The sequence below is a fragment of the Bos indicus genome, chromosome 9 (genome assembly GCF_029378745.1).
Source record: "Bos indicus isolate NIAB-ARS_2022 breed Sahiwal x Tharparkar chromosome 9, NIAB-ARS_B.indTharparkar_mat_pri_1.0, whole genome shotgun sequence".
Classification (NCBI taxonomy): Eukaryota; Metazoa; Chordata; class Mammalia; order Artiodactyla; family Bovidae; genus Bos; species Bos indicus.
This window is the reverse complement of record NC_091768.1, coordinates 87,226,571-87,254,252: the sequence shown is the minus strand read 5'-3', so window position 1 is coordinate 87,254,252 and position 27,682 is coordinate 87,226,571. Positions and strand designations below refer to the sequence as shown.

Here is a 27,682-nt window from a genome sequence, read left to right as displayed (position 1 = left end):
TCTCCCCACCCAGCGCTCACCTGAGTGTTCCTCTCTCAGCTGCTCACTCTCTGGACTACCTTTTCACTCTCTGTACTCGTTCCAAACCTGGACAGCCCTGCTTAACTTACGTGTTCCCCCTTCTCTTACTTTTCTCCTGATATTCAATAAATAAGATGCATTCAGTTCATAAATCCAGACGGTAGTCCAGGTTTGAGAAGAAGATTTCAAGATGGGGTTAACCTACAGGGATTTCATTGAAGAAAACCCCTGTGAGAGAGAAGGAGGAAGTCTGAGGAGGCTGGAGAACCATTCAGATGGACGCAGTTCTGACCCAAAGTGAAGGAGAGAGGGGCGGGAGGCAGGGTGGCGGCATCCCACACTGCCGTGTCAGCTGGGGAAAGTTCCATAAGGCTCTCAAGGAATCCATGTCCCCCAGGAAGGGGTCTGCCTCAGCCCCCAAGACTATCAGGCTTACTTCTTGGCTGGGAGCAGACATGGGGAGAATGACCTTGACACAAACACAGTGATGGACTTCAGAGCTCAGCTTGGGGCTTGCGGTCAAGTAAGCACACTCTAGTTTAAGACCTAAGGTGCACCTTCTCAAGCCCAACAAGCAAAAGCCAGACAAAGCACTCAGCTTGAGAAAGAATGAGTTTTTTGTAAACACAGGGGTGTTTCCCTGCTGGCTCAGTGGTAAAAAATCTGCCTGTCAATGCAGCAGACTGGGGTTCGTTGCCTGATCCAGGAAGGTTCCAGTGCTGCAGAGCAACTAAGCCTTTGTGCCATGACTATTGCTCTAGAGCCCGGGAACCACAACTCCTGAGACCATGTGGTTCAGCTACTGACGCCCTCGCACCCTAGAGCGGTGCGCCACAGCAAGAGAAGCCACTGCAAGGAGAAGTCTGCGCACCACAACTGGAGAAGAGCCCCGGCTCTCCATGACTAGAGGAAAGCTCTCCGTAACTAGAGAAAAGCCTTCACAGCAACGAAGACCCAGCACAGCCACGACTACATAGATAGATACATAAAATTATTTTCTAAAATATTCGTATTGTAGGGGAGGAAAAATAATTTCCCCTCTACCCCTCTGAGTTCTAGGCTCTAATAAAAGACAGATTAACACGAGAAAAAGAAACAAAAGTTTCAGTTCAGTTCAGTGGCTTGTGTCTGACTCTTTGCAACCCCATGGACTGCAGCATGCCAGGCTTCCCTGTCTATCACCAACTCCCAGAGTTTATTCAAACTCATGTCCATCGAGTCAGCGATGCCACCCAACCACCTCATCCTCTGTTGTCCCCTTCTCCTGCCTTCAATCTTTCCCAGCATCAGGGTCTTTTCCAATGAGTCAGTTCTTTGCCTCAGGTGGCTAAGTTTATTAACATGTATACCTCATGTATATATGGGAGATACCCAGGGAAAAATGAGTATCTCCTTAGAATTCAGACTTAAATACTACCTTTAATTGTACAGCACAGGAATACAGTCAATATTTTATAACTATAAGCGGAGAATAACATTTTAACATTGTGAATCACTGTGCTGTATACCTGAAACTTATAGATATCTCAATACAATACAAAAAATTTTAATACATGATAAGAAGCAGTTTATATACACACACAAAATATCACATTAATAAGGAAATGAGAGAGGAAAGGGATGTAGGCTTAGAGGAAATAAAGGATGTTTAAGAAAGTGAGAAATGGAATAGCTTCTGCCATACCAGCAAACGAGGATGCTATAGTCACCAGTGATTGCAGCCTTCCTATGAGAGCTGGTGAGCCCTAAGGGCACTCAGGAAGGAGAACACCTATGATCTAGTGGCCATCAGGCTGCAGCCATTATTTAAGGGGCTAGAGAAATTCACATTGCGATATCTGACCAACAGTTATTTGGGGCAAGAGTTAGGCCAAGGGGCCTGACCATCTTGGCTCAACCCCACTCTGGGGATCCCAGAACTTTTTATATAGAACTAGATAAAATGGACAGGGAACGAAAGGAAAAAAAAAAAAACTTCCAATGTGCTTCCCCTGTGGCTCAGTGGTAAAGAATCCGCCCATAATGCAGGTGACAAGGTTTGAACGCTGGGTCAGGATGATCCTCTGGAGAAGGAAATGGCAACCCACCCCAGTATTCTTGCCTGGGAAATCCATGGACAGAGGAGCCTGGTGGGCTACAGTCCATGGAGTCACAAAAAGTCGGATGCGACTGAGCTACTGAACAACAACAATGACGAGAGAAACTGAAGTTAAAAGGTATATAAGTTAATGGAATTTAGATAAAAGTATATAAAATTGGTATATTTAAATGGATTTATAGAAAATGTTTAAATCTCTTGTTTAATTATACTATGGGATAGACATGTTTCACTGGAGAATAGTTCTACTGCGTGGTATTATAAGATAAGAGACATAGATTGCCACCCAGGAGATAATAACTAAACGTACTAACCAATAATGTTACCTGAGCCATACAAGTAAGAAAAAAAAAAAAACCTGGGAACTAAAATACAAGGACTAATAAAAATAGTGATTTTGCTTTGGGTTTAATTTGTAAACTCCAAAGTATCTCTGCTAAATACTTTATATATAAACCTTTGAAGGCATGGTAAATTAAACTCTAAAGTTCTAAAACAGACAATTAGTAAAAGAAATTTCAGTTTTGTTAAAGATCTAATCTGACTGGCATGAAATGGTACCTCATTGTGGTTTTGATTTGCATTTCTCTGATAATGAGTGATGCTGAGCATCAGCAGATGAATGGATAAGAAAGCTGTGGTGCATATACACAATGGAGTATTACTCAGCCATTAAAAAGAATACATTTGAATCAGTTCTAATGAGGTGGATGAAACTGGAGCTGATTATACAGAGTGAAGTAAGCCAGAAAGAAAAACACCAATACAGTATACTAACACATATATATGGAATTTAGAAAGATGGTAACCCTGTATGATTTGGGAGAATGGCATTGAAACATGTATAATATCATATAAGAAATGAATCGCCAGTCCAGGTTCAATGCAGGATACAGGAAGCTTGGGGCTGGTGCACTGGGATGACCCAGAGGGATGGTATGGGGAGGGAGGTGGAAGTGGGGTTCAGGATTGGGAACACGTGTACACCCGTGGTGGATTCATGTTGATGTATGGCAAAACCAATACAATATTGTAAAGTAAAAATAAAACAAAATAAAATAAAAAAATAAAGATTGTATCACTGATTTTAATATCTTTAGGCGACAGAACTGTTCTTTAGAAAACTATAAAAGCAACTGGCTTTCTCTTAGAAATCTCTTACAAACCAAAATGTAAATACAAGCCACAAGGACTGAGACTGAGCCTAATCAGCTCCATCAGACAAGACCTGAAACCAAGGGGAAAAAGTGGCAGCTTTAAAATTAAAGGCCCTGGGAATGTTCTGTTAACCAAACCTTACAGATAGCAAAGCCTTAGTCATCTGAGCAAACAATGTTAATGTATTTCAGCTGTTCTTTGTAAACTAATAACTTTATATTGTAATACCCGATTCATGGTTAAGCTTTTAAGTGAAGCTATGAGATCTATGGTTTTGCCTATATATTTCTGTGTACACATTATACATGAGACATCTCTACTTCTAAAAAGTTTTATCAACATTAAATTTATAAATAACTATTTAATTTCAATAAAAAGCACTTTCATTTAAAGACAGTGGCTAAAGTAACTTTCAGGTTCATGTGAACTGGCAAATATTCAATATTAAGTTGATATCTGGTATTAATGTTTGTTTGTTTATCTAACTGATATAGATATGTCAAGAGTCATCAAAATTATGTAACTCCTTATTGTACCTAGATTTAATGCATAACACCTTACTAGATCTGTTATAAGAAAAATAACTTGATATTATGAAATCTGAAAGTAAATGTAAATGAGATAAAAACATTGGGATAAACTCTTTAAAATAATTATACTTTGGAAATGTCTACCTAAAATAATCTTTCTAGATGTTTGATAACTGAGTTTGAGCAAGCTCCAGGAGTTGGTGATGGACAGGAAAGCCTGGCATGCTGCAGTCCAGGGGGTCGCAAAGAGTCGGACATGACTGAGCAACTGAAATGACTGACTGACTAAAAGTCCTAGAACTGTGTTAATTTAAGTGATAAAAGTTTATTAAATAAAATATACTGAAACATCAATTACTAAATAAAAAACTAAAGGTATTTAAAAATATCCAAAAATGTTGCTATCACATCGAGATGTTCTCTATAAGAGAACAAAAGTTTTAAAATCTTATCACTGGTGTTTATGATAACCAGTCTATAAAATGCTAGTGTAAAAGACAGTTCATTGTTTAATTCTTAGCTTTTACTAAAAACTAAGGTTTTAAGTGTTGAGGATTCTAATTTAAACATGTCAGTAAAGCTATAAGGAATAATACAGTAACATTTCAGTATATAGTAAGAAGTAAAATAAATGTTTTCACCCAGACTTAGCACTGTGCTGAGAGATGAGCTGAACCATCAGCACACCTGCCGGGGATGCACTGAGCATTTGACAGGGGCCACCCAGAATTATTTTCCTCTCCACTTACACTTCAGCTAGCAGGCCCACCCACAATTCCAGATTGAAACCTTTGTTATCAAGTCCAAGCTCACTCTGCTCACTGCACGACAAGTCAATGAATCCAAGAGAAGAGACACTGAAGCAAGAAACACAATTCTATTCAGAAAGCCAGACTAACGTCTTGAAGTGGCCATCTTGTAAAAAAAAAAAGAAAAAAAAAAATAAATAAATAAATGTTTTCAGTTAAAAAAGATATGAGAAATGAGATTACATTTTATGGAGGAAAAAAATTAGCTGGTTGATCATATTTAGATGGAAAAATGAGAGACAGGATGAATACAGAAAGTGATGAGAGATTATGCAAAGGAAGCCTGAGGAAGAAAAAAATTTTATTCATAGTTAGGATGAACAACGCTTAAGTGCTAAGTGAAGTCGCTCAGTCGTGTCCTACTCTTTGCGACCCCATGGACTGTAGCCTACCAGGCTTTTCCGTCTATGGGATTTTCCAGGCAAGAATATTGGAGTGGGTTGCCATTTCCTTCTCCAGGAGATCTTTCCAACCCAGGGACTGAACCCAGGTCTCCCGCACTGTAGGCAGATGCTTTGCCATCTGAGCCTTGAAGCTAACTAAACAGATTTTGTTAAGTAAGCTAATGCAAGACTGGAATTTGATTTCTCTTTCTGTTATAAGTGCTCCTGTTTGAAAAAAAATTGCATGAGTTTCTGTGCCCTTAGGTGAGCCATATTTATCTTAACTGTTTTTGTGATTTTGGTGAAGTGAATAAGTACTGTTTTAGTGACCTATGATCCTGTTGTGTTTTAAAACTTTTTTTTTTTTAATATTTCTGACAAAATTCCCAAATAGTAAAATCTAACTAAGGCTCCTTTAGCCTCCAGCTGACTCAGGGATACTTCAAAAAAACATCTCTGAGACATCTCAGAGAGAAATACTAAATTAAGTTTATTTTTAATTCAAAAACATTGTCAAGTTATTGAAGGTAAACTTTAGGTTGTAATGTATAGATACATGTCATTAATATAGATATTCCAAAATTTATCCCTAACATCTGATATGTCCTGATATAATGTTATCAGTCATAATTCTAGTTATTATCCTAAAAGGTTATACGTTACAGAAATATCCAAGTTTCCTGCTAATTACATTGTATTCAAAGTTTTAACTATACTATTTTAAATTTGCCCTTCATAGAGTATTATAATTTTATATTGCTTGTATAAAATAAAGATTTTCAAAAAGACTCATAAAAAGAACCCATTTAAACAAATGTAAGTTTCTGATAGCCTTTAGGTAATGCCACTAAATTGGATAATAAATGACACATTCTAATAGAAAACCTGACTAATTCCTGCAGATCAATAGGAATTAAGTACATGAGACTAAATAAATATAATTTATAACTTTGATTTTAGAAAACATACTAACTTGAATCTGTCTTCCAGTAAACGTTTTTCTCTGATACTGTCACAAGTTGATATATCAAGCCTTTGTAAACAAAGATGAAACATTTAACTTTTTCTCTCTACCTGATACTGGCAAAATTTGGATTCTCCAGCTGGTTCTCCTATGGATTTGATGGTTTATTACAACTAGTGATACTAATCTTTGTTTTAATTTATTTTTTGTTTCCAAATTGTTTATGCCTGTGTCTCTACTACACTATGACTCTGTCAATGTTTCTATTAATAGCTACATTACTTACATTCTATTTTATAAGATTGTTGTCTCAGAGTGTATAACCAGGCTTCCAACAAACGTAACTGTGACTTAAAACAATTAATCAAATATTTAGTTCTGTGTGTGATCAATAATTATAAGAGTGTGACTCTAGGTATGGGAAAAGAAAAGAAGGGAACTATCTCCTGGATCACAATAGGTTAAAAGACAGCGGACCCAGAAAATCTTTCATTGTCTATCATTGGGTCTAATCCAGAAACTAACACCTAGAGCGATATATCAACGAAAACCTTCACCTGACCTGGGATGAGCCTCCCAGCACCGTGGGACCAAAATTGGTCATGAAATGTCTCCCAAATATCGGTCGAATTTCTGACCAAGGGAAAGGACTGGAAAATGGAATATTTCCTGTTATGTCAGTAAACAAGGATGTCACAGTCATCAGTGATTCCAGCCCTCCAGAGAACTCAGGAGGGAAAAGAACACCTGTGCGATATGGCAGGAATCAGGCTGCAGCCACTTGCTACTGGGAGCCCTGAGGAACTCGGAAGGTGAAAACACAGACATTGGCCTCAGAGAGCTGAGATGCATATGAAAGGAATGAATTCAGTGAGCCCAAACTCTTGCATCTTCCCATATATAGGAAAGCACTAAATTCCCTAACTTGAGATATCTGGTTTTCTTTAATTCACAAAAATACTTTTGATGTGCAGACTACCTGCCCTCCTGAGTCCTGCATCACCTGAGTCCTCCCCCTGCCTTCTTGGAAGACTTCTATCAAGGCTACTTGAGATGCTACCTCCGGGATTCATGTCTTAAAAATTTCCACCAAATAAAACACAGCTCTCAACTTTTAGGTTGTGACTATTTTTTAAGTCGACAATGGTCAATTGATTTTCAAGTCAAGGGCAAAGAAGAGTGTTTTCAGCAAAAGGTGCTGGGGCAACTGGAGAGTCACATGCAAAAGAATGAGGTGGACCCACCCCCTTACACCATATACAAAATTAACTCAGATTGGATCATAGACATACATTGAAGAGCTAAAACTATCAAAGTCTTAGAAGAAAAGATGAGTGAATCTTTGCCTTTGCATTTGACAAAACTCTTCTTAAATACAACACTAGCCACAAATGACAACAGAAAAAAAAAAGACTTTTTCAAAATTTTTTTTAAAAATTGCTTTTTAAAAGATACCATGAAGAAAGTGAAAAAATGAGAGAAGATATTTGCAAGTCATCTGTCTGGTAGGGCTTCCAGGTGGCTCATTGGTAAAGAATCCGCCTGCCAGCACAGGAGACACAAGTTCAATCCCGGATCAGGAAGATTCCCTGGAGGAGGACACAGCAACTCACTCCAGTCTTCTTGCCTGGCAAACCCCATGGACAGGGGAGCCTGACGGTCTACAGTCCATAGGGTCGCAAAGAGTCAAACACAACCGAGCGACTGAACACAAGAATGAGCACACATATATCTGGTAAGTGACTGACATCTAGAATAGATAAAGAACTCACACTTCATAATGGGTGTGTTCTCTGGACAAGCTCCCAGGGAGGACCCATGGCAGATGATCTAAAAAGTGCTTATGAACCACAACGGATGAAATGACACTCAGTCACATCTTACATCATTCTAGTCTCAAAATAACTTTACCATGAAAAACTAACTTTTTTGTTTTTGTTATAAACAAGTGGACTAGAACATTTGACTTAAGTCATAAACAAGTAGTACAACCTCATTTAAGTTAAAAGCAAGTGGATTTGAAATCAGATCAAACCAATACACAACAGACATTCCGTGTGGGAGGCAGTGTGAAGTGAGGGGTGCTGGGGAAGACCGTGTCCCTCAGACCCTGGAGGTTCAAGGTGAACGTGGAACCACTGTGGGGGAGGAGCAGAGAGGGACTGTTCCTAGAGGTGGGGTGGTGCCCTGTGCCCTCTATCTTGTCCCAGACTTGATCACAGATCGCCTAGAAGGGCGGTGGGAGTAACGGAACAGTCGGAAGAATAAACAGCCTGCTGCCATGTATTTTATTTAGCTCATCTATTTATTTCAGTTCAGTTCAGTCACTCAGGCGTGTCCGACTCTTTGCGACCCCATGAACTGCAGCATGCCAGGCCTCCCTGTCCATCACCAATTCCCGGAGTCCACCCAAACCATGTCCATTGAGTTGGTGATGCCATCCAACCATCTCATCTTCTGTCGTCCCCTTCTCCTCCTGCCCTCAATCTTTCCCAGCATCAGGGTCTTTTCAAATGAGTTAGCTCTTCACATCAGGTGGCCAAAGGATTGGAGTTTCAGCTTCAACATTAGTGCTACCAATGAACACCCAGGACTGAACTCCTTTAGGATGGACTGGTTGGATCTCCTTGCAGTCCAAGGGACTCTCAAGACTGTTCTCCAACACCACAGTTCAAAAGCATCAATTCTTCAGCACTCAGCTTTCTTAATAGTCCAACTGTCACATCCATACATGACCACTGGCAAAACCATACCCTTGACTAGACTGACCTCTGTTGACAAAGTAATGTCTCTGCTTTTTAATATGCTGTCTAGGTTGGTCATAACTTTCCTTCCAAGGAGTAAGCGTCTTTGAATTTCACATCTGCAATCACCATCTGCAGTGATTTTGGAGCCCAGAAAAATAAAGTCAGTCACTGTTTCCACTGTTTCCTCATCTAGTTGCCATGAAGTGATGGGACCAGATGCCATGATCTTTGTTTTCTGAATGTTGAGCTTTAAGCCAGCTTTTTCACTCTCCTCTTTCACTTTCATCAAGAGGCTCTTTAGTTCTTCTTCACTTTCTGCCATAAGGGTGGTGTCATCTGCATATCTGAGATTATTGATACTTCTCCCGGCAATCCTGATTCCAGCTTGTGCTTCCTTCCAGCCTAGCGTTTCTCATGATGTACTCTGCATATAAGTTAAATAAGCAGGGTGACAATATACATACAGCCTTGATGTACTCCTTCTCGTATTTGGAACCAGTCTGTTGTTCCATGTCCAGTTCTAACTGAGCTGCCCTTGTAAAGAATGCCATCCATGAAGGACTGACTTGGGGCAGCTGGACAGGTGGCCAGGGGAAAATCGCTTTAGGAAACACAAGATGGGATGGTAGAGAAGAGAGGGGCGGAGCCTAAGCGCCCGGAAACTCGCCTGGGGGAAGGACAGAGAAGTCGCCCGCCCGGCCTCTTCCCAGCTCCTGGGTCCCCGAAGGCACCGCGGCGGCGCCCAGACTGACAACCAGAAAGAGCCCGGTCATCACCCCGCAACCCTGGGCACTTCCTAACAAAGACTCACTCACCGACCGGGCGGGCCTCCAGGGGCGCCGTTTCCCGAGCGCAGCACCTCAGCCCGGAGCCCGTCTTCCGCGCCCGCCCGGGATCCCCGCTCCAGCGACGTCTCTCCGAACGCCGCCGGCCGAGCTTCCCCCGAGCCGGGGCCACGAGGCGTCTGGCCGAGATTCGAAAGAGCGATTCAAACTCAAAACCCCGAGGTGAGTTTCAGAATTTCTCTTGTGGTTGTTCTCTCGGGGTTTCAACCTGCCGGAAAGTGATCTTTGCTGGACCGGGCGCGAGGAACGCGCCCCGCAGATCGCAGGAGCCGGGTGCGAAGGAGTGGGCGGTGAGTGCGAACCCAGGACGGGCCCCCGCAAATGTTCTGTCTTCTCTCGCCACAGCGAAGCCACCAGCCCGGAGACCGCGGGGTTGAGCCACCTGCGCTGCTGATGTCGTGCTGGAGACGGGTAGCGCAGGGGAGGGGGCTGGGAAAGGCGGGAGGAGGCCGCTGCTGCTTGACTCGGGAAAATTCGTCAGTTTTGCGGTGAGCTTGCTCCTCCGGGGCCCTAGGAGGACTTTGCCACTTGCGGGTGAGCAAAGGATAATAAATTCCCGGCTGTTCTGGAGCTCGGCTCCAACAGGACTATTGGACTCTATGTACACCCTCCTCCGATATGACAGACCTGGTGGGGTCGGCCGCTGCTAGTTTGGTTAACAGAAGGAAATGACAACCCACTCCAGTACTCTTGCCTGGAGAATCTCATGCACAGAGTAGGCTGGCGGGCTACAGTCCATGGGGTCGCAAAGAGTCGGACACGACTGAGTGACTAACATGTAGTGAATCGTTATCATTACAGAGAAGGTTTGAGAGGTTAGGATGGAAAGTGGATGTAGAAGAAAAGAAGGGATAACTGAGCAGGAGATGGCAGCGGCTGTGGGGTGGGGGTGAGGGAGGAAGTGAATTGAAAGAAAGATTAGAGCAGGAAGTGGTTCAGGGAATGAGCAGAAGAGCCAACAAAACGAGGGCTTTTCTTGTTCACACCAGAAGAGGGCTGTTTTGGAGAGAGGATAGTTATTCAAAGTGGATTTGGCTTTGTAATGTCATGAGTATTTTTTTTTAATGAGTAATTACATTTGAAACTTAAGAAATACTTCCTGGGTATAAGTGTTATTTTTCTTGTTTTTCAACAGGGCTTCCTCAGTCTAGGACTGAAGACTTTGGGCGGTGCCAGGAGACAGAGGTATAGACACACCCCAGGCTACCTTTTGCTGGTCACTCTCCTAAAACTGCAGGGAGGAAGGTCACTGGCTCACACCGCAGGCCATCTTTTGCTGATACTGCTGCTGATAGAAACCGGGAAGACTCTGGGCAGTGAGTGTCCTGGATCTGGGACTCTGGTGGGGGAGGGGGGAACATAAGAAAATGGGGAGGGAAGGGGCTCCACCCAGGTGGGCGCCCGTCCACCTGCTCTTAGGATGGTGAGGGTGTGGTTTAGCTGGACTGGCTGCCCAGGAGGTGACACCCTGCCTTCCAGGACCCCACCCAAGGCATGGTGCCTGGGCCTGTGCTCCTATAGCAGCTTTCCCCCTCCTGGCAAGTCCTACCTCCTACTCCAGTAAAACTTTCCTGATGACTAGGGACCCATCATGAATGTGGCATGTGTCCTATGGCATCCTTCTCCCCATTCTATTGAAAGTCTTGTCTGTTCAGATAGATTTTAAGTCTCTAGAAACCAGACACTGTCTTCTGTTTTTGCTGCCTCACAAGCTGGCATGTGCATACTTAGTCACTTAGGTGTGTCCAACTCTTTGCCACCCTATGGACTCTGTAGGCTCCTCTGTCCATTCTCCAGGCAAGAACACTGGAGTGGATTGCCATTTCCTTCTCCAGGGATCCAACCTGGGTCTCCTGCATTGCAGGGAGATTCTTTACTGCCTGAGCCACCATACATTAGATAAATCTTCCTGCTAATAGCATATGGACGGAAAAGATCCACGGTGGCATCAAAGTGTTTAATTAAAGCTCAGACAGTTACAGGTGAGGCAGGACTGAAGATGAAGCAGAGGAGGGGGTCTGGAATAGAGACCCCTCCCTCTGCAACCAGGCCCTGGAGGAGGAAACTCCCAGCCATACCTGTGGTTTTCTCTCACAGATGCCCACTCTCTGTGCCTTGACCTCACTGTCAAATTTCAGTCCAGACGTCACCAGCCCTGGTGTCAAGTCCAGGGCTCCGTGGACACAAAGCCTTTCCTCCAGTATGATAGTGCCAGCAACAAGGTCAAACCTTTGGGTTTCCTGGGAAAGGAGGTAAACGACACGAAAGCGTGGACTGAAATAAGCCAAACGCTGGTAGAAGCAGGAAAAGAGCTCAGGATGGTCCTGCCTGTCATCAAACTGGACAAAAATGAGACGAGGGGTAAGTATGGGAAGGGGGTAGGAGCTGGAGACAGCAAGAGAAAGAGTGCATGCAGGGAGGGCATTCCTATGAAAGGACTGAACAGGATCCAGCCTTAGAAACCTGGTGGACCTGATGGGTAAAATGGGGCAGGTCATGGTCAGAAGATCACGAGCCCCTAGATGTGCAAACACACTTGAGTGACTGGGGAGGATGGACTGTGGAGAGTCCAGGATGATTCATTGTGTGTGGGGGGCACAGGTCCTCCCACCCTGCAGGTAAAGCTGTGTTGTCAATGTGAAGCTGAGCAATGCTCTGGTGCATCCTTGCACTTCAGCCTCAATGGACGGACAGCCCTTCTCCTTGACACCATGAGCATAACCTGGACAGTCATCGATCCTGGAGCCACAGGCATCAAGGAGAAGTGGGAGCACAACCAGGAACTGGCAGAGTATTTCAGGAACATATCAACAAGAGACTGCAGTTATTGGCTTAGGGAATTCCTGAAACACTGGAAGATGCTGCTCCCAGAGCCCACAGGTAACTGAGTGGGACGTGGGGGAGGTGGAAGCTCTCTTCAAAGGTCTAGTGCCTTCATGTGTGGATATGAGCACATATGTTAGTGTAATTGAAAATATGATGGATGGAGTGACTGATCTCTTGGTGGACTTCCTGTCTGGAGAGTCAGTGATGGGCATAGCACAGAACTTGCCAGCATCCTCCTTTCCCAGCCCACCTCCCTCAGTACAGGAGCCCCCTTCCTCATTAACCAATGACCCAGACCCCAGGCACTGCTCGATGGTCCCCAAACCTATATATGCATTATGTTTCCAGGCCTTCTCTCCCGCCTGTCGTACTGATCCTTTAAGCAGCTCCAATGTCACTTAATGAAGCCCTTATCCCTTCCCAGACAGAATTAAGTACCCCCAGTTGTGTCCTCCTCAAAAAGGACTCCTCACAGTAAACATGTCCACCTGAAAGATAATCAGATGGACATTTGCTGTCTCAGTGACTCAGACAGTAAAGAATCTACCTGCAAGGCAGGAGACCTGGGTTCAATCCCTGGGTTGGGAAGATCCCCTGGAGTAGGAAATGGCAACCCATTCCAGTATTCTTGCCTGGAGAATCCCAGGGACAGAGGAGCCTGGTTGGCTACAGTCCATGAGCTCGCAAAAGAGTCGGACATGACTGAGCGACTAACACAACTCGGGAGAGATATTAGCTCCACAAAGACAGAGCACAAGCCCATTAATCTTTCCATACCTGGATCTGAAGAGTGGCTTCACATGAGTCAGTAACTATATGGGGAACATGTGCTAAGGACAGCAGGTGCTGAGGAAGGTGTATTCTTAGATTTGACAAGGCTTTTGCTTTTTCGTTTTAGAATCACTAATAATGGACCAAGATATCAGCCAGTCTGCATCCATCCGATTGGTCTCTTGCATTATCCTATTGATCATCACCCAGTTAGTTCTAATTGCTTCCTTGTCATGAATATTATGAAGAAATCAGGGACCACAGCAGGTGAGAAGCCAGCCGGCCTCTGGCTCCTAGGCAGGTTTGTTCTGGTCAGGACTTGGGAGAGGTGAGCCACGGGTTTCACCAAGCCCCTGTCCACTGGACCCATCTTTACCAAGATGATGTTCTGTCTTTGTCTTGGGCCCCCACACTTCCCTGTAGGGTTGCGAACCACTCTGTTGCTGGGGTAGAAGAGGCTGGTGTGGGCAGCAGGAAAGTGCAGTGGGAGTGGGGATGAAGACAAGTGTCTTCTCCTTTGGGGGCCCCGGGTACAAGATGTAGACGTGGTGGGGTGGGGTGTTGTCCTGAGATCTTACTCAGGCTTTCCCAGACCTTTGATTAAAAAAAACCTTTTGTTCTCTGATGATAGCATTCTCTAGCTCAACATTTTCCCCAGTGGTTCTAACAGCTATTCCATCATCTGGATGTTTCTCCCTGGACTATGAGAAGGTACAATGTTAAACCAACTCTGGGTGTCAAAAACTGACCCTTGATGACAGTCTGGCTGTTGATCTAATATACTACCTTCTACTCAGAGTGGGATTTAACAAGAAGCTAAAGAAGCCTATGCTTAAGAATTCCTTCACTTTCCAGGACTGTTGATGGGCCCTTAAGATGTATTGACTTGGTCATTTTGAGGATTTGCAAAAGTCAAATATTTGCTCACAATCAGTTAAAACTTCCAATGCTATTCTTTCCATCAGACTTGCCTTCATGTGGGGTAGAATTGGGGTGGGGGGAGGGGGTTGGCATTTTTTAAATTCTGTTAAGAAGATAATGCATTAGGGATATACTATGTGATTTAATGAGACATAATTTAGGTGTTCACACACACTTTCATGTATAGTTAAGTTACCGCATGCTTTTATGGGCTGAATGTTCTTCTTAATTCATGTGATAAAATCCTCACCTCCAGGAAGACTTGTTGAAACCACTCAGTCGGTGGTGTGTGGTTATAGTCTGTGTTGTGGTACGATAGGAAGTATACGTTTGGTCGGAGTCCTGGTTCCTGGATCAGAGTTTCTAAAACCCACATTTTGGTGTCATATTTGGTGTTCTGAGTATAGAAAAGTAGTTTTTCTTTAGAGACCTAGCAGACTAATACATATGCAGAAACTGCAATCAAGTGTTAACTGCCTAGATGTCATGACACAAAAGTATGAGGCTACCAGTTGAATTATCATGTAGATTAATATATGTATTAACATACTAACATGTTAATGTGTAAAAATGTATCCAGGACAGAAGAAAGGATAAAGTGTGATATAGCCAGGAATGGAACACTATAACACAATAAATAAAGAATACATTACCACAGTAAAACCATAGATGCCTCATAAAAAGGAGTTGAGAGGCAAGTGCTGAACACAAAAGAATATATATGCTGTGGTACTCCTATTTGTTGTGTTACATTATTGTGAAGTTTAACTGAATTGTTTTTTTAAGATGTATTTATTTTTGGCTGTGCTGGGTCTTCACTGCTGTGTGCAGGCTTTCTCTACTTGCTGCTCTCTAGTTATGGTGCAAGAGCAGCTCCCTGTGATGACTTCTCGTAGCAGAGCGCAGGCTCTATGCTGTGGGCTTTACTAGGTGGGGCACATAGGCTCAGTAGCTGCAGCTCCCAGGCTCCAGGGCACAGCCTCAGGATTTGTGGCCCATGAGCTTAGTTGTTTCGCAGCATGTGGGATCTTCCCGGACAGGGACTGAACTCGTGTCTCCTGCATGGGCGGGCAGATTCATTACCAATGAGCCACCAGGGAAGCCCCTAATCGAATTATTAAAAAGACATTCTAAGCTTGATTCTAAATCTTATCTCAATAATTTATGGATGAAGATTAGATGTTCCATGACTTGCAACCAGGAAATTATGCATACTGGAAAAGATATTATTTAAAGGACTATCCACAACCTAGATGGACCCTTATCAGGTGCTCTAAACTAGCTCATGCACAACAAAACTGAAGAGAATGAACTCTTGGATTAATATTTCCCACTTAGAAAGGGTGACTGCACTGAACTGGCTAACAGAGAACACTGCTGACCTCAGAAACACCTAAAAACAATGCTCAAACAAAGAGGATGTTTGAGCTCATACATTCATACCAGGACGAGAAGAAGACAACATCGGAAAAATTTTAACCTTTCAGTTTTCACTCATGCCTAGACAAACTTGAAGTTTTCTCCTGTCAGGAATATATTCAGTGATGCAGAGAATTCAATTATACATTGTACTTTTTTGCCCAGTGAGAATCACATGAATGTTTATTGAAACTCCTTTATTTTAGGGGCTCAAAGTGTTGAAGTTCTACCATTAGGTGAAGGAGACCTCACCTGGAAATAGGGTGTGTGCAGATGTAATCCAACCAAGGTGAGGTCAGGGTGGATTAGGTTGGGCTCTAATCCAAAGACTGGTGCCTTTACCAGGAGGCACGCCTTGAAAGAAATGTGGACACGCAAAGAAGAGACGGATATAGGAAAACAAGACACACGAGCATCATGGAAGGACAGAAATAGACACTGGGGCTACGCAATCCCAAGGGTTTCTGGCAAGCACCACTGCTGTGCATAGTACCTCAGTCGTGTCCGACTCTTTGCGCCGCCATGGACTGCAGCCCACCAGGTTCCTCTGTCCATGGGGATTCTGAAAGCAAGAATACTGGAGTGGGTTGCCATTTCCTTCTCCATGCAGCCACCAGTAGTCAGGAAGAGAAAAGATGGAGCCTCCCTTAGAGCCTTCAAAGAGGGCCCTACTGACAGCTTGATTTCGGACTTCTAACCCTCACAATCTTGAAAGAATAAATTTTGGTTGTTTCAAGCCATAGAGTTCGTGGTAATTTTTTATGAAGACTTCACTGTCCCATCCAAGCTTGCAGGGGCTTAGACTGCATTCCCAGCACAAAGGGAACTGGTGAGCAAGAAGGAAGGCAGGAGAGCAGTTTTAGAGAAGAGCCAAGAAACAGACCCAGGGACGTCTAGAAACATGACACCTAGTAGACTTCTAGACACCTAGTAGACGAGGAAAGAAATACCAGCGAAGGTGAGAGGGTAACAGGCAGGAAGGCCAGGGGTCTCCAAATAGAGGAAATAGCCTGCAAGTGTCAGACATTTTTATCTCTCTTAAGCGGCAGGAGGAAACAAACTAGCAATATTTTTTCCTTCTCTATACAAATTTAAAGGGAGGTTTCTCTTAAAATATTGTGTTGCCATAATGACACCCGGCTTCGCCTGAAGTTAGCTATTCTCGAGTCTAGGGATAACCAATGCCTTTTTCTTATGGAAATGTTTGTCTTAAGCTATGCTAATGTACTATGCCTTTACCCCAAACTCTGTCTCCAAGTCGGTTCCGCCTCTTGGCCCAGAACCTACTTGACAAACCAGTATGGATTTTGTTCCCCTAATCTATGTAAATGAAACTATTTGTATGGTGGTCTGCCCTTCTTCAAGATTCAAGTTAATCATTTTATGGCCCAGGATAAACCATTTGGTGCCAAGATTATCCCAAAGTGCATCTTATGGGTGAGGGGCCTGGTGCCATTCTGAATTTTAAGACATTCCTTTCTTTCATTAACAGACTGCTAGTGACTATATAACATCCAGCTAAAGACTAGCAGGCGGGTACTCTTTCTGCCCCCTTCTGATGCCTATGTCAGAAGCTTTCTCTATCTCCTTTATACTTTAATAAAACTTTATTACACAAAAGCTCTGAGCGATCAAGCCTCGTCTCTGGCTCCGGATTGAATTCTTCTCCTCCAGGGGCCAAGAATCCCGGTGTATTCGCGTGATTCAACAACAACCTTTCATCTTGGGGGCTCGTCCGGGATCCTTCAGGACAAGGTAAGGATGCTTGGAGCTTTAGTTCTTTGTTCTCTTAGCGAACACGTTTTCTGCTGTGCTTTACTAACTCAACCGTGTGCTTGTGTGAATGAATGGCATGCCCTGCGTGAAACAAGTAAGGAGCCCTGCTCTGCGGTTCCATGGTGATCTCACACGGCTTATGACAGAAACCTGTCGGGGCGTTATACCGACCTGCCAATGCCAAGAGGCACCCAATGTCTCCTTCGGGAACCGACCAGAAATGGGCAAAGCGTGTGGACCGAACTCTCCTTTCTCGGTCAAACTTTTCGGTCTCTTTGACCATTTCATAACTCCTTGGGAATTAGAAGTACTAACCTAATCTATCGGATCATAGACTTTCAAGGGACTTGTGATCTATACTGTTACTGTGTACTGTGGCTTAGGTCCCAGACTTGGATTGGTAGTCAAGAAAGTGTCTAGCCTCGCTAGGAATCGAAAGTTCGGAAGCTAGATGGAGCTCTAGCTCCCAGAACATCTCTGAGGTTAAAGGTTACTCAGATTGGGACTGCGATGGGTTTTTTTTTCTTTGGTAATGCCGGCTCTTAGTGGATCAGAGGAGGCTGTTATACTGGTGTGGTGATGCTTGGAAAGAACATCTCACTTTTATGTTCGCGTCGGTCTTATTGTGGTCAGGAAATACTCAGGGTCGTGCACAGGCACTCAGGTGACGAATGTTTCCCACAATGGTCTTAGCTTGGGAGGCATTCCGGAAGGTTACTCTGATTCACCCCGGGTGACATCAGAGGCAAGCAAGGTTAAGGGTGAAGAGCTGGACGTCAAGTAGGGATGCTATCAAGTCTACCCCTGGTACATCCCCACCCCATCTCGGTGGTAGAACCGGGAGGGACGAGTACGGGGCCTGCGTCGGTAAGGGACAGACTAAGTCCGACCAGGAAGGAAAAGCTTGTGGTGTAACGTCTGTCTACACCCCCATCTAGAGCAGGGAGGGACGCCTCCGGTAGAAAAATGGCCTTGGTCGCTTTTTTTCTCTCTTACAGATGGGAGCTAACAATTCCAGCCTCACTCCTTTGAACTGTATCCTGAAAAACTGGGATAGATTTGATCCCCAGGGCTTAAAGAAGACACACCTGGTCTTCCTTTGTGATACTGCATGGCCACGGTATCCATTGGAGGACGGCGAACGGTGGCCAGTTGGAGGGTCTCTTAAGTATAATACTGTTCTACAATTAGACCGGTTCTGTAAGGAACAAGGGAAATGGGTAGAAGTAGCATATGTGTTGCCCTTTTTCTCTCTGGGAAATATGCCAGATTTACGTCCTAAGGGTATAGATTTGGGCGTGAAACTTTCAGCTCCCCCCTATCCTCTTACTTTGCCCCCGTACCTGGGACTCCAAACTGGGATTCAAACTGCCCACATGGAGGTCCAAACAACTCCTGTCTCAGTACGACCTCAGACTACTCTGGTTTCAGTAGAAACTCAGACCATCGAAGTAAGCGATGAGATGGAGGACAGGAGACAAAGAAAAGAGGAAAAACAGGTTTCTCCAATCTATCCCCGGGATCATATGCGCAGAGCAGCCAGAGAGACTGAGGAACAGCCACACAAGCTGTTGCCTCTTTATGAAACACCCACCGGGAGAAATAATCAGTCTGTGAGAGTTAATAAGCCTTTTTCTTATCAAGAAATACAAAGAATCAAGGAGGATCTGGGAGACTATTTAGAGGACCCAGAAAAATATATCAGAGCTTTTAAAGGTGTTACTTTGCTTTATGACCTCACTTGGAAGGATGTGATGTATATCTTGGGACAAACGCTGACTCCTGAGTCAAAGACTCGAGTTTTGGGAAAAGCGGTTGCTTATGGAGATGAGTGGCTTGGTAATGAATCAGTAGGGAAGAGGGAGAACGAGATAGCGGCCCTCCCCACTGGGAATCAGGCGGTCCCAACTATAGAACCAGACTGGGACTACAACACAGCTAAAGGAAGATGGGATCAGAGTCATTTTGTTAGATGTATTCTTGAAGGACTTAGGCAGGCGCGTTCTAAGCCTTTAAACTATGGCAAATTGGCAGATATAGAACAGGAAGAGAAAGAAGCTCCTGGTAAATTCCTAGATAGACTGAGAGAAGGCCTTCGCAGATTCACTGAGATTGATCCCGAAAGTGAAGAGGGAAAAGTGATCTTAAAGGATAGATTTCTCACTCAGTCGGCTCCAGATATCCGCCGTAAGCTATTAAAACAGGCGTATGGACCAAATCAGTCTTTAGATACTCTGTTACAACTGGCTCAGACAGTCTATTATGGTAGGGAATATGAAGAAAAGAAAGAAGGCAAAAAAAGACAAAGGAAAAGGCGGAAGCCTTCGCCATGGCTATGAAAAACGTTCTTAAACAGCCTGAGAAAAATGCCCAGAGAGGCCCAGGTGAAAAGGGATGGGCTTGCTACTGCTGTGGAAAGGAGGGGCACCTCAAGCGGGATTGCCCTCAGGCATCTAAGCCGCCCCCGGCTCCATGTCCGGTCTGCAAAGGACCACACTGGAAGAGAGACTGTCCCCAGAGGCGTAGGTCTCCGGGGTCAGACTCTCAAGACAATCAGGACTGAAGGTGCCCGGGAGTCCCCACACAAGCTCCCGTCCTAATTACACCTGAGGAACCCCGGGTATTAATAGTTGTGGGGGGCCAATCCGTCGATTTCCTTTTAGATACTGGGGCAACTTATTCTGTGCTTACTGAAGCCCCTGGCCCACTTTCTTCCCGATCCGCTTCCGTAATGGGACTGTCTAGACGAGCCAAAAGGTATTATTTCAGTTATTCTTTATCTTGCAACTGGGATTCTGTGCTGTTTTCACACGAGTTTCTGATTGTGCCAGAATCTCCCTCACCCCTTTTGGGAAGGGATATACTGAGCAAGGTCCATGCCTCTGTTTTCATGAATATGGAGCCCTCCCTTTCTCTCCCTTTAGTTGAACAAAATGTAAATCCTAGAGTATGGGCTGATGGAAAATCTGTGGGTCGAGCACAAAATGCTATTCCTGTAGTTGTTAAGCTCAAAGACCCACACGTATTTCCACATAAGAAGCAGTATCCACTGAAACCTGAAGTTAAAGAAGGGTTAAAACCCATCATCGAAAATTTAAAGGAACAGGGACTATTAATACCCTGTAACAGTCCTTGCAACACTCCTATTTTGGGTATAAAGAAATCAAATGGTAAATGGAGACTAGTTCAAGATTTACGAATAATAAATGAGGCTGTAGTTCCTTTACACCCCGTGGTGCCTAATCCTTATACTCTATTGTCTGAAATTCCTGAACGGGCCAAATATTTCTCAGTAATTGATTTAAAGGATGCCTTCTATTCAGTGCCTTTGGCGGAAGAAAGTCAATTCCTATTTGCCTTTGAAGCAGCCAGCTTCTCAGTTAACCTGGACAGTTTTGCCCCAGGGATTTCGTGACAGTCCTCACTTATTCGGACAAAGTTTGTCACGGGATTTACAAAACTTTAACAGCTCTGAAGCAGTGGTGTTACAATATGTAGATGATATTTTGCTCTGTGCTGAGACAGAGGAAGCTTGTTCGAGAGCCTCAGAAGATTTCTTAAACTTTCTGGCAGGCTGTGGTTACAAGGCATCAAGAGAAAAGGCTCAGCTTTGTCAACAATCGGTTAGATATCTGGGCCTAATCATATCAGAAGGGACTAGGGCCATAGGCCCTGAGAGAATTAAACCTATACTAAATCACCCCCTACCTATGACTTTAAGACAATTGAGAGGATTTTTGGGAATCACAGGTTACTGTCGCATTTGGATTCCGGGTTATGGGGAACTTGCCCGGCCTTTATATAAACTTATAGCTGAAACTCAGCAGGCCCAAACTGACAAACTGGTTTGGTCTCCAGAAACTCAAAAGGCTTTTAAGGTTCTTCAGACTGCTCTCCTGCAAGCTCCAGCTCTGAGCTTGCCCACAGGGTCAGAATTTAATTTGTTTGTCACTGAAAGAAAAGGTGTGGCATTGGGAGTTTTGACACAACCCCGAGGGCCTCACCAACAACCTATTGCTTATCTAAGCAGAGAATTAGATGTAGTTTCATGTGGGTGGCCCCACTGTCTAAGAGTAATTGGGGCAGCGGCTTTATTAGCACCTGAAGCTTTAAAAATAATTAATGGACGAAACCTTACTGTACTGACTTCTCATGATGTGAGTGGAATCTTAAATTCTAAGGTTAATATTTGGATGACAGACAGTAGGCTTCTTAAGTATCAGTCATTGTTGTTAGAAGGACCAGTAACTAAGCTTAAAGTTTGTGGAAATTTAAATCCTGCCACTTTCCTTCCTGAGAAGGAAAATGAAACACCTGATCACGATTGTTCTCAATTCCTAACTTTAAACTATGCAGCTCGGGAGGATCTAAAGGATATCCCATTAGACAATCCTGACATGGAAATATTTACAGATGGCAGTTCTTTTGTTCAGGATGGAAAGCGTAAAGCAGGTTACGCCGTGGTGACTGCTGAACAGGTTTTAGAAGCAAAATCTCTCCCCCAGGAAACTAGTGCTCAGTTAGCGGAGCTTGTGGCCCTGACCCGAGCTCTAGAGTTAAGCAAAGGGCAGCGGGTAAATATCTATACAGATTCTAAGTACGCTTATTTAACTTTACATGCTCATGCTGCAATATGGAAAGAGAGACACTTTGAAACAGCAACAGGAGAACCTATTAAGCATTTCAGAGAGATCGAGAGACTTTTAACTGCTATATATTGTCCTAAAGAAGTAGCTGTTATACACTGCAAAGGGCACAGCAGGGATGGGAGTAAAATAGCCGAAGGTAATCATCTGGCTGACTGTCAAGCCAGAAAAGCGACACTTTACGAAACCCTTCACTACAGACGCCTTTGATCTGGACAGGTCCTGTGGAACAGGAAAGACCACAATATACTGAAGAAGAATTAGAAAGATATGAAAAACGAGGAGCAAAGATTACTGATAAAAGATGGTTACAGTCCGAAGATGGACGATTAATAATTCCTGAAAATGCTCAGTGGAAAATTCTTAAGGGTTTACATCAGAGTTTTCATTTGGGTGCTGAGAGTACTTACCAAATGGTTTCTCGTTTGTTTGAAGGTAAAAATGTAATGAAAACTTTAAAGAATATTATCAAAAGGTGTGAGATTTGTCAAAAAATAACCCAAAGACTGAAAAGCTAGCAAAATCTGGATTACAACGAAGTGGGAAGTATCCTAGAGAGGATTGAGAAATTGATTTTACTCATATGCCAAAAGCTAATGGATATTCTTGCTTACAAGTTTGAGTAGATACCTTTACTAGATGGATTGAGGCTTTTCCCTGTCGTAGTGAACAGGCTAAGGAGGTTATAAAGATTTTAATCCATGAAATTATCCCCAGGTTTGGGCTGCCACGGAGCCTTCAGAGTGACAATGGCTCCGCCTTTAAAGCTGCTGTAACTCAGGGGGTGTCTAAAGCTCTAGGAATAGAATATCACTTACACTGTTCCTGGAGACCCCAATCCTCCGGGAAAGTTGAAAAAGCTAATGACATTATCAAAAGGCATCTGCGCAAATTAACTCAAGAGACGCAGGACAAATGGATTAAAGTCCTACCCATAGCTTTAATGAGGGCTCGAACTACTCCCAAAAAAGAGGGACTGTCCCCCTTTGAATGTATTTATGGAAGGCCTTTCTTACGCACAGACATTGTTATAGACCCTGAAGCCTTGGAATTAACTAATTATGTAACTCAGCTCTCAGCTTTTCAACAGACATTAACAGAACTCCGGGAGAAGACTCCTGACCCAGGCTCCGAGTCAAGCAGGCCTCTATTTGAGCCAGGAACCGAGGTCCTCATAAAAACAGTGGGATCTGGGGGGCCATCCCTCGAGCCTCTCTGGGAAGGTCCTTACCAGGTTATTCTTTCCTCTCCCACAGCTGTCAAAGTGCCAGGAATTGATTCGTGGGTACATCATACTCGAGTTAAGAGGTGGCACCCTGACCAAAATTAAGTGACTTCATTTTATGTCTTTACTTTCTATGCTCTGACTTTGTACCTTTTAGATGGGCCTGATAACCTATGTGAGCTTACTTCTGCTGACTCCAAATATCCTGAGTCTGCCGTTGGATCCTCAAGACAATGTCTTCCTGTCCTGGGCTCACTCCTATGCTGCATTCCACAATCGGTCTAACTGCTGGGTCTGCGGAGCGCTCCCCTCTTCGTCAGTGGAAGGCTTCCCGTGGTGGACATCCCCACTTCAAGGAAAAGACTTTCTCCAAGTCTGTGAATACCTTCGACAACAATCACATGCGATGCCTCTTCGTCATCTGATGACATCTACCAACCCTAAAATAGACTGGTGCAACACTTTGTACTCTAACTATGGACATAATGTGACTTTTAATTTTGATTATACATTGTCTCGGTTCAATGACTATTTTGCTACATATAAGGTAAATAGGTCTAGATCTAATGGCTTTTTACCTGACGTTTATCAAATATGGGATGAGGTTACACGGCTAACTCCTGAAAAAGGACGTTTAATATCTACTGCCTCTATATGCTGGGAACAAACAGAGCCGTCCCCAAAAGTTAGCCAACAACTTAATTACAATGATTGGAAACAAATGGGATATTTGTCTCAGGAAACATGCAATGTAATCATTCCCGTGTTTTCCAATCCCAGTTCAGGTTCTCCCTTTGTCTGGCCAGGCACGAATTGGGACTGGATATCTCAGTCGCGCTGGCTTGCTCCAAACGGGACTTATTGGATATGTGGCTCTTACCTATGGGCATGGCTTCCCCTGGTTGGATAGGGAGATGCACCCTGGGTCTAGCCTTTACTCATGGCTTTATATTGTCTGAGCTTCCAGAAAAGCCTGCTAATTTACCCCACCTTAGAACTCGGTGGGCAAGGTCTGTATTTCATTGGTATGATTATTTGGCTGCAGCGTTTGTTCCCTCTTTGGGAACTACAGATGTTATGTTATGAGTGGATGCTTTAACTAATTTTACTCAACAGGCATTACAAGATTCTCAAAAGGCCATTTCAGCTCTTAATGCTGAACAAGCACAAATTAGAAAGGTGGTTTTACAAAACAGATTGGCTCTAGATATTCTGACAGCTGCACAAGGAGGAACTTGTGCCATTATTCATACCCAATGCTGTACATATATACCTGATATGAGCACGAATGTTACTCATTTTACTAACCACATGAACAACATGATTAGGGCCATGGACACTCCTGAAGCCTCAATTGCTTCACTTTGGAAAACGTTAACTAATTCCCCATGGTGGACAACTATCTTAATTACGATAATTCTGGTTGTTTTGTTCTTGCTGTTTGCTCCCTGCATCTGTAATTGTATAACTGGATTTGTTTCTAGCCGCATGAAAGCTTTTAAGTTACAAATGGTTGCTCAAACTCCTGCTACTACTGTAGCTACCTCCAGCTACTATTTGGGGCCCCTGGATCAGATATCCTCAATATGAGGATTAGGAGAATATGTTGCCTCACCAATTTAGGGACAACGCCCCTTGTCAGCTCGGAAGTAGTTATGGAATGAGAACGACGCCCCTTTTCCCTAGGCAACATAATTCTCCTAAAAGAAAAGAGGGGAATGAGAGGGTAACAGGCAGGAAGGCCAGGGGTCTCCAAATAGAGGAAATAGCCTGCAAGTGTCAGACATTTTTATCTCTCTTAAGCGGCAGGAGGAAACAAACTAGCAATATTTTTTCCTTCTCTATACAAATTTAAAGGGAGGTTTCTCTTAAAATATTGTGTTGCCATAATGACACCCGGCTTCGCCTGAAGTTAGCTATTCTCGAGTCTAGGGATAACCAATGCCTTTTTCTTATGGAAATGTTTGTCTTAAGCTATGCTAATGTACTATGCCTTTACCCCAAACTCTGTCTCCAAGTCGGTTCCGCCTCTTGGCCCAGAACCTACTTGACAAACCAGTATGGATTTTGTTCCCCTAATCTATGTAAATGAAACTATTTGTATGGTGGTCTGCCCTTCTTCAAGATTCAAGTTAATCATTTTATGGCCCAGGATAAACCATTTGGTGCCAAGATTATCCCAAAGTGCATCTTATGGGTGAGGGGCCTGGTGCCATTCTGAATTTTAAGACATTCCTTTCTTTCATTAACAGACTGCTAGTGACTATATAACATCCAGCTAAAGACTAGCAGGGGGGTATTCGTTCTGCCCCCTTCTGATGCCTATGTCAGAAGCTTTCTCTATCTCCTTTATACTTTAATAAAACTTTATTACACAAAAGCTCTGAGCGATCAAGCCTCGTCTCTGGCTCCGGATTGAATTCTTCTCCTCCGGGGGCCAAGAATCCTGGTGTATTCGCGTGATTCAACAACAACCTTTCAAAGGGTACACTGCTCAATACGTGACAGTGGGAGAACTGGCTGATCCTGTAACTAAAAGAGGATTTCTATTTAGCACAACACACAAACGTTCATTTTAGGTTGATCAACGCATGAAGGTGACTGTTCGTGGGGGCTCGGGGCTATATGCCAATAGCAGCACGTTTACTGAGTAGTTTTAGATATGGGGCTGGGGCATTAAAAAGGAGACGGCACGTTTCCAGGTAGGACCCAGACAGAGACCTAAAATTCCTGCTCGGCCCTGGAGCGGAGTCCTGGCAGCCAGCCCCTTCCCAGAACCACCCCGAGCTGTGTGTGGCTTTGCGGCAGCTGGAAGGCCCAGTATCTTGGGGAGAACTGGTCAGTGTGACTGTGTGTGTGTGAGAGAGAGAGAGAGAGACAGAGAGGGTATGCGTGAGAGGAGGAGGGCAGAAGAGAGGAGTGATCCTGTTAGGTGCTCATTCATGTCTGCCTCTTTGCGACCCTGTGCTCTGTAGCCCTCCAGGCTCCCCTGTCCATGGGATTCTCCAGGCAAGAATACTGGACTGGGTTGCCATTTCCTACTTAGGTGTGTGTGGGGCAGTGCCACTAATTTGTGATAGGAAGGTGAATGTGAAGAGAGGGAGGGAATGCTGGAAAGAGTGTGCTGGATGTGTGGGGAGCAGCCACAACTGGTGTGTGAGAATGTTCGAACCTTGATGTGTATGTATGTGTGTGACTGTGGACAGCTGAGCCTGGGACAGAAGGGGAGAAGACAGTATGCATATGCAGAGGGCCCTGAGGGGGATGCCCTGGGGGACCCAGAGAGGAGGAAGAGAGTGAAGGGAAATGGCTGTGAGGGGAAAGTTTCTGGATGGCAGTGGAAGTAGACGGGAGCCTTCTGTGTGGAATTTGTGTGAAGGAGTGTGTACAGACAGTGTGAGGAAGCCAGGGTCCCTGAGGGAAGGGAACGCGGTGTGACTTTGCAGAGAGTGGAGAGCCAGTGAGGCAGGCAAGCAGGCACTTGTGTGTGAAAGAAAGTGTGTGGGGGGTGGGGGATGGGGGGTGCACAGAGGGAAGGGGGCCCTACCCCATGTGTCCTGGACTCTGTCCAGAGGGAGCAGAAGCAGCTTCAACAGAAAAGTGGGGACTTGGGAGCCTGAGCTGTGACCTTAGAGACTACTCCCCAGCAGCTTTTAAATGCAACCTACCCTCCCTCCCCCCACCCTCCCACTCCATCTCCCTTTACCTCACCAACCCAACCACACTCCACCCCACCCCTCCCACACCACCCCTTGGCCCCCCTTCAGGAAACCCTAGAGCCAATGCCCACCTTGCCAAGTCCTCCCTGCTGTTCTGAAGAGGTCGCCCTAATACTTGCCACTACTTTCCACGGGATGGTTTGTTTTTTCATCTAGGGTTGTTAACTGAGGGATTCAGACAGGGTCATATATTTTTCTTCACATGTCTTGCCCTTGGCACTCTCCTTTCCAAGTAGCTGATTCCTCTCCCCAATGTGTGTTAGGGCTACTGTACTGGCATCAGCATGTACCCTGGGGAAGTCCTCAGCCATAGCGGCTACAGAACATCAGGGGTTAAATGGAGACACCAGTGAGGATGGGGGAAGGGTAGAAAGACACTAAGTCTGGGGTCCCCTCTGCCTGTCCTGCCTTTCAGGGGACTTGAACCCCGTGTCTTAGACACCAGGCTTTTGAGAGTGCCCTTCCTCCCTGTCTTAGTCCCATGGGATTGCTATAACAAGTAACCATACATTGGGTGGCTTATAAACAACAGGAAAGTTTTCCCCATAGTTCTAGAATCTGGCAAGTCCAAGATCAAGGCACTGGAAGATGTCTGGTTCACAGAGGGCTGTCTTCTCACGGTGCACTCACCTTGTGGAAGGGTGGAGGGAACATAGGGTCATTTTCTACAATGGTTCTCACCCATTATTTTGACTGTGTGGATCACAACAAACTCTGCTAAATTCTTAAAGAGATGGGAATACCAGACCACCTGACCTCGCTCCTGAGAAATCTGTATGCAGGTCAAGAAGCAGCAGTTAGAACCAGACATGGAACAACAGACT

At 44.4% G+C, this 27,682-nt stretch overlaps 2 protein-coding genes and 1 long non-coding RNA gene across 3 annotated transcripts in view; 2 read left to right on the top strand and 1 right to left on the bottom strand.

Moving 5' to 3' along the window:
• The window catches only part of LOC139184970 (uncharacterized), a 55,249-nt gene that overhangs the window by 2,890 nt on the left and 24,677 nt on the right, over positions 1-27,682 (bottom strand). The gene's annotated exons all lie outside the window — the stretch shown is intronic.
• Positions 16,445-19,622, top strand: LOC139184953 (uncharacterized). Its single transcript, XM_070796343.1, has 2 exons — positions 16,445-17,247; positions 18,267-19,622. The coding sequence occupies exon 2, from the start codon at positions 18,267-18,269 to the stop codon at positions 19,605-19,607; it is 1,341 nt and encodes a 446-aa protein (XP_070652444.1). The 5' UTR covers positions 16,445-17,247; the 3' UTR covers positions 19,608-19,622.
• Positions 19,870-24,064, top strand: LOC139184951 (endogenous retrovirus group K member 113 Pol protein). The gene is made up of 2 exons (XM_070796340.1): positions 19,870-21,842; positions 23,297-24,064. Exons 1-2 carry the CDS (start codon positions 20,577-20,579, stop codon positions 24,047-24,049), a joined length of 2,019 nt encoding a protein of 672 aa, XP_070652441.1. The 5' UTR covers positions 19,870-20,576; the 3' UTR covers positions 24,050-24,064.

Coding starts and splice junctions, on each gene's coding strand:
- LOC139184953 (XM_070796343.1), top strand. CDS start 18,267: ATGGGAGCTAACAATTCCAGCCTCACTCCTTTGAACTGTATCCTGAAA.
- LOC139184951 (XM_070796340.1), top strand. CDS start 20,577: ATGCCTTCTATTCAGTGCCTTTGGCGGAAGAAAGTCAATTCCTATTTG. Junction 21,843..23,296: donor AGTTAAGCAAAGGGCAGCGG/GTAAATATCTAT, acceptor TGTACCTTTTAG/ATGGGCCTGATAACCTATGT.